Here is a 7,455-nt window from a genome sequence, read left to right as displayed (position 1 = left end):
ATGCCGCCTTCTCCCGCGGGTCTGATCGTTATTCTCGATGGGACGAGTGCCCACAATATGGCGTCCCTCCTCGAATTCATGTACCGTGGAGAGGTACATGTGTCCCAGGAATCCCTCAGCTCCTTCCTCAAGGCGGCTGAATGCCTTCAAGTATGTGCCTGTCTTTTTTCGAAAAATAATGGCCTTAAATAATGTTCTCCGGATATAATTGTACACGTGGCGCGCGGCATCTCCAGATATTTCGACGGCCCTAAAACGTATTTAGCTGTATTTCTATGTGTCATTTGTACTGCGGGGACAAGCTCTCGAGAAGAGTTAAATCATTTGTCAAACTCTCTTTGAAATTGTTGCTCTTGAACTGAGAATCGCATGTTTTAATTCAATATTTTCAAATATTTATTGCGAAAATGGTATTTTACGTATTTTTTAAATATATACAGAGCAACACAAGCGCTATACGTAATATTTTTAAGCATAATCGATGATATTTATAACGAACGTGTTAAAAATAAATTAATCATTTTTATACCCGTGATATATATTTATACGATTCTCTCTCCATAAATCCTATCTAGGTTAAGGGTCTGTCGATCATCGAGCACGAGAAACTGGCTGTGGCGCAGAGGCACGCCGCGGAGAGCAGCAATACCTCCGCGGACGTAGAAGGTAGCAGCAGTGGAGGCGGAGGCGGCAGTAACGGTACCATCGGTAGCGGTAGCGTGGCTGGGGGTGGTGTCGGCAACGGGGGTGGCGTTGGCGATGTGAACGATATGAGCGAGGCCGGCGAGGCCACCATGCTCAGGAACAGCATGAAGAGGACCCCCACACCGGTACCGTCGCCCGCCCCGGCGTATCCTGTGCCCAACATGTACTCGGGCTCTCACTATTATGAGAGCCTGCCGAAGAGGTTGATGAGGTAAGGATAATATTTTTCAGCGACCGAAGGATCTGCGATGGTCTTGTACGGGATAGCCACGGGTGAGAGTGTCCTACGTTCTAAAGATTTTAGCGATGACGTATGTGTGACAAATCGCGGACGGGGAAGCGAAGCGATTTTGGAATTGACTCGCTAAAAGATTTTGTTTCGATCGAAATTAGCATTTCGTTGAGTTCAAATTCCCCGGTGTTGTGCGAGAAAGCGACGTAATCTTCCAGTGATCTTCATCCTGAAGAGAATGTCTTTTTCATTCTTTCATTCGGGCTACGTCGATTTCCGGGATCTCCGACTTCCACCTTGTTCGTAATACGCATGTTTACCAAATATCCGCGTCGCGCTGTACGTTCTAGCCGATTACGCTCGCGTGAGATTCTTTGAGTTGCGACCGCGTATTTTTAGATCGCCGAGCGACGTCGACACGCTGGGAAGAGCGAGCGTATTGCGCGACGGCGCTGCCTTCCGGCCAGCGTCTGCCCCGCATCCGCTCCTGCTGGAGAACCACTTCTATCAATCGTTTACCCATCCCTCTGAGACTCCCTTGCATCCTCACACCGCGCCTCATACGCCCACGGAACTGGAACAGCAATTGGAACGAGCGCGGTCCGAGGAACGCAGCAATTGTGATGTCAAGGAAAGCGTTGCCGAAGGTGAGAAAGAGGAGGAGACCCCAGATCTCTCTTTAGAGAGATTGATATAAAATTGAATAAAACGAGACGGATTTTCTTTAACGGAAAACTTGGGTCCTGTCGCAGATCTTCGAATAAAACAAGAGCCAGTAGCGTTGACCGATCGGGAAAGGGCGGAGAAGTTGGCGGAGAGACTTTCCGGCGAGGTTTATCCTGGACGGGGGCTGGACGCGAGCTCATACGGCCCGAACTCGGATCATCTGCCACACGGGGCGCAGCTGGGTCCGGCGATGGTGCCGATGCCGCCGGCTCATCCGCCGACACCCGATCAAAAACCCGCCACGCCCGCTATGTGGAACACGAAGATCAACAAGGCCAGCACTGTCTCTACTATCGACGGTGGTGAGTGTTATCCATTGTCTTTGCGTCATCACGAGAGATCGGTGTATTTATTTTTTACTTTGCGAACGGCGCAAATTACGAGTTTAATTCAGCGGAGATCCGAATGCGAGCGCAAAGCGTAACTTTGCGTAAAATTATTCCGTCTAATTCGCGATACTTTTCATACGATCTCTCGTTCGCGTAGAGTTGATATCGGAAGCGCGCTACGTGTTGGTTACTATTAGATCGCAAACGCTCGCGGTTGAGAGATAACGACGCAGCTGAGTCTATTGACACGTGAAATCAAGGATGATGTAGCGAATGAACGCATGGGCGAACTTTGCAGGTTTGTTGAACCTCGCGCGCGCGCGCGCGCGCGCGTTTCTGTACCACGTGTATTTTGATTCGTCGCCAAAATATACAAAATGTGAGCACGAATAGTACATCTCTTCACATGCGCTACGATCACTTTGGAGAATTATATAAGACCGATCTCGCGGCCTAAAACATGCGATAGTCGGCCGGCAGGCAATATAATATTTGGATATTGCCCAACGCTCTCTCGGACGCGAAGTGGTTTCTCTCCAAGTGATTCCGATAGACTTTATCTGGTCCGCTGCGCCGAGTAGGAGGCGCACACTGGCTCCAGAGTTACAAAATGCACAAGCAGTTGCATCATCGTTACTGCACGTGGGGCCTAACTGTGGATGTTGCAACTGCCGCATTCCTCTTCTACCGTTTCTCATGCTCGTTCTCCTCTCCGCGGCGAGAGATAAAACGATGCATCGTAAAAAGAAGCCTGCTACGCGCTTAAGCGCCGTTTGAAGTTTTCGTCTTACGTTCTCTTAGTTAAGAATTTTTCGACGAATTTAGAGTTTACGAAAATTTATACTTTTTTTCATTCAGTTTCTTAATTTTCGCAAAAAAGAGAGAAAATCAATTCCAGACTGATCAAAGAATCAAAGTAGCTGAAGGATAATTGACGGTTTTTGGGACGGTTTCGTGTAGATCTTTTTTCGTCCACGTGTACGTCAGTCTCCGCTTCGGCGACGCTCTAACGTGCAGAAAGAGAGAGCGACGACGCCGTGGATTTTACGGGGGCCCCCCGTCCGTGTCCCCGTCCGGGATCCATGGTATGCCTTACGACTTACCTTCACGGTGTGAACAAAGTGTACAAAGAGGATGCAAGCGACGGTGCAGCCACTGGGAACATCTTTTGCTCCGGCGAGCAAATCACCGAGCGTGACGTTACGACGACGCCACGTGAAACACGGGCACGCCGATGGGCTACCAACACCAACGCGATCCACGGCATCGGCATTGGACGTCGGCGTCGCGACGGCGACTCGTGTTGCCGCCGCGAACGATGTCCCGGCCATTTTTAATCGCCCGCTCGCCCGCCGCAAAGAAAGTAACGAAGCGTCAACTAATGCAACGGTTATTGACATTAGGCCCGCAGAGGAGAAAGAGCAAAGAAACGGGAAACTCGGGGCGGCGGGGAGATAATTCTGTGCACGTTAAACGTGCTCAGGGAAGAGTGAAAGAAGTCGCTGATAGGCCGAGCAGCTATTTATTAAATGTACCAAAGTTCGGAGCGCGTCCATGCGTTCATCTCGAGAGAATTCTTCTTTGCATTTTCAACCACGTTACTCTCTGCAATCTTCAAAGATATTCTCTAATAGTGTCGCGCACGTTGGAAAAAAAAATTTGATGTTACCGTCACGCCGTGAAGTAACCGTATACGAGAATGTGACATTAAAACAAAAAGATCTCGTTACCGCTCTTAAATTATTCAAAAAGTCGTACGGACAAAGACACAGAGACGAACGTGAATCTCTGAAAAGGCACGTTATAAAAAAAAAAAAAGTAGAATGACAGCGGAGAGACGCTACCCTGTTCTGTTGCGCTTAATGTAAGTGTGACCGTGGCGCAAGTGTAAGCCGGAGCTCTTTGAATCGCGTGTGAGGAGGAATGCGACGAGAAACGCGCGGTGAGAAAAATCGTGACCGTCGCATTGTTGAGTTATTCTATCGGAGTACAGTTATGCTTACCGAGGGACCGTCGTTACTTTTTGTTAGATCCTATGCGAGAGTCGTTAGAAGTCGCACCGGCTTGGTCGGCCCAATCATCATCTTGGCGTGGAATTTATGCGACGTTATTGCGCAAGCTATTTGGCAAGGAAGGGCCAGCCACACGTTGCCTCGTGTCTCCATAGATTTGAATTTTATGCTTCTCACACAAGCAATTGGAGAGTTACTTTTTATTACTCTCTGTCCGCAAAATGATATGCTTAACGGTTAAGAACGGTTAAGATATTCTTAAGCTTCTCGCATATGTTATAGCTAGATGATAACTCGTGTTAGAAATGTATAAATTAATAATTTGGCATAAAAAGTATTAGAGTTTCGAGGTTAAAAACCTCAGGAAGAGCTATCTTTCGAAATAGTGTGTGCTTCGATTGTTTGAAAAAGATATAGAACTTCATATTCCTTTTGTAAACCGTACCGTTTGATCTTGCCGCTGATTGCATTCGTTAAAGAACGATCATACCGGTAGATGAGTTATAAGATCAGCACCGAAGTGAAATCACAAGCGAACACGTCGAAAGCGTCTCACGATTGTATACTTCATTTTTCTTCTAACGTTTCTTGTTTCGAACATCTGTATAATACTTTCTCTTCATCTCGAGAATGCTGTTGACTTTCTATTACGAACGAAGTTTCATGTTCTTATGAACTGATTGATATTATTATTGCGTAATCATTTCACGGTAGAGTTTAAAACGAAGAAAATAAATTTAAAAAATTGCATTTTTAAATTAAAGAAATTTCTTTTCTATTAAAATTGCCATAAATTTTAATATTGAAATAAATCATCCCATTTCTCGATGCAGGATATATATGCTACGCCGATATAACATCACGACATTCAATAAAGCATGTTTGTCTCACTTGCAAGAAAATCCGATATTATTTCATTTTCCAACCTTCGATCGTTCCGCGACATTTGCAAATTATTTATGTTCTCCATTGCCGAATTCATTATTTATGCAGTTATCGCGTATCAATTACAATGAGTGCCCGACAACCACTCGCGGTGGAGCCCAACTCCATTGGAACAGTAGAAAAAGTGGCAGGGTAGCCGGACGATATATGAAATGACGCGGAAAATGAGAGGGCTCGAGAGAGAGCTAAACTATGTCTCGCTCAGTCCGTTCTTTCGAAGCGGAAAATACTTAATGTTATTTAATCGGTCTTTCTCTCTCTCTCTCTCTCTTTCTCTCGCTACCTATGCACTTCCACAGTGGACGAATAATAGATTTCTAAGACAATGACACATGCGAGAACCGCAGAATTTGCATTCATTTCCCCATTTCGCTGAATTATTAAATAAAGTTCCATGCATGAGAGGGCAGAGACGGTGCAGTTGTATCGGACATGTGCGTGTTCACACACACACACACATACGTATATATATACAGATATATTTGTCAGTCTTGTCTTCCCTCGGCCGGTTATTTCTCCTTTTGTCTCCCTCTTTCTGTCTCCCTCTTTTTCTAATTTTCTTTATGGACTCTCGTGCAACCCTTCTGCAATTTCGCGTACGTACCTCGTAAAAGTTTCAGCCAGACGGCGAACTTTGGCGAGACGAGAAAGAGAGAGAGCGAGAGAAACCTCGTGCAGCACAAATGGCGACTCGCTTAAATCATTAATCAGTCATTTCCGAGTATTAATTTCACGTGCACCGTCGCGGCGACGTATCCGCGACGATGTACAGTTGGATGACGGTCTCGTGTCGCCGAGGAAAGCACGAAGGATCGCTTGGCGGAGGTAAATATTGTCAACGATTACGAGGGGGTTTATAGAAATTATAGGAATCGCTATCGTCAATATAGCTGGAGGGTGTTCTTAGGTATCTTTCTTATCGATTAGGTATCTTTATTTTCGGGCTATTCGGGTAATTAACTCTAGAAACGCATCATCAGATTTTCACGACTATTGTACGATTTGTTAAATCGTACGATATGAAGCAAGAATATATTTATATATATTTTTGTAATATTATAGAATATTTCGCATCACATACATATACAATTACCGCTCTATGGCACATTCTTTGGCCAATTTGGAATTGATTCTTTCTCTACTATTTCTTTTGAAAATGTCTAGACACCAATAATTTTTAAATGGCTAATAATTGAGATAAAATACAGATCTCTGTTTTTCTACATGTATAATCGATAATTTTTGTATAGTTCGGTTTTAAAAGAATATGCTATTAAGCGCAACTACGATAATGACAATATATTCAATTATTTTTTTCAGAAGAATATTCATACACACAAAGAATTTTCTTATAAATATTTATAAATTTTTATATTCTTAAAATTTGGTCAGACACACATATCATAGAACGTTATTACTGTAATTATATTGAAAAATTTTTCTGGCTTCTCCTCGCTTCGCATGTATAAAATGCACGCGAGTTTCCATTACATGCCATTTAAAAAGAAGGCCACTCATTCGGCTGGCAGTTTCTTAGAAGCGATTAGATGTAATTCAGCCTTGCCGCGGCATTCTACTGTCGTCGTCACGAGACCTTCCACCGCCGAAAATTGTTGCACAAGAGGAATGCGAGGCCTTCGCCTATTGCGGCAATGCGTCGAAAGTCATGCAACCGTGCTAGCTTTCCTTCCTACCACGTGGCCATGTCGATTATGCATCGACTCCGTTACATCACGGTCTTGGGACAGAATAAAATTAAATGCACGTTCTATTTTTACGTCCGTATATTTTTCGCAACTCGAATTAATCAACTCGATCAATTCGATCAAATCGATAAACTCGAGTCACGCGCTACATCATCGGTAGAAGATATAGTTGAGTAATTCTATTCGATTTGTTTAATATTTTCGACTTGATTAATCGGGCTTTATTTTTATTCGTGATGCAAACTGAAATCGAGTCGATCAACCGGTCCTTTGTGCATGACGCTACCGATAAAAGTAGCTATTTTCGAGACGTGAGAAAATAGCGGGTTCCCTACGAAGACGAGGCAGCAGATCCCTCATGAGTTATGGGTTTAGGCTGTTTGGACGTTTCCGAGAGAGGATGCGAAAGGCTAGCTGCTATGTGTGTCATGGCCAGGCGTGGTGTTTTAGAAAGAGAGTTAGAAGAGCATGAGACGACGCTGCAAATTGTCTTCAGAGAAGAAAACGTCTGTTTCACGCGTGAACGTTTCCCACCGGGCTTTTTGATCGTCACGATCTCTCCAAAGATACGAAAAAGTAACTGTTGCGAATCACATATCGTGTGAATTTTACGATTATTGTAAAAATCTATGAGCATGTAGAGGCGGAAAAATTAACTGTGCGCTTAAAATCTATGAGTTCACGAATATCCGTAATGTTTGATAGTAGTTCGAGCCAGAAAACGGTATGATAGACATCCCCACGGTTCGTATTGATCGAAGCGGGGGCGGTGGTATGCGGTAGAGAATCGCAGTAACCCG

The 7,455-nt window shown here is 44.5% G+C and overlaps 1 protein-coding gene across 1 annotated transcript in view; it reads left to right on the top strand.

Annotated features, from left to right (window-relative positions):
* Window positions 1-7,455, top strand: part of LOC115233010 (zinc finger protein chinmo) — a 41,736-nt gene that overhangs the window by 23,638 nt on the left and 10,643 nt on the right. The window contains exons 4-7 of the mRNA XM_029803219.1: window positions 1-150; window positions 576-916; window positions 1,337-1,584; window positions 1,690-1,965. The exon at window positions 1-150 is cut by the window's left edge and continues 10 nt beyond it. Coding sequence (XP_029659079.1) covers window positions 1-150; window positions 576-916; window positions 1,337-1,584; window positions 1,690-1,965 — 1,015 coding nt within the window. The remainder of the gene's footprint in view (window positions 151-575; window positions 917-1,336; window positions 1,585-1,689; window positions 1,966-7,455) is intronic.

The sequence above is a fragment of the Formica exsecta genome, unplaced genomic scaffold (genome assembly GCF_003651465.1).
Source record: "Formica exsecta isolate Colony F162 unplaced genomic scaffold, ASM365146v1 scaffold155, whole genome shotgun sequence".
NCBI classification, from domain to species: Eukaryota; Metazoa; Arthropoda; class Insecta; order Hymenoptera; family Formicidae; genus Formica; species Formica exsecta.
The sequence above is the reverse complement of the archived record's forward strand: the minus strand, read 5'-3'. Positions and strand labels throughout refer to the sequence as shown.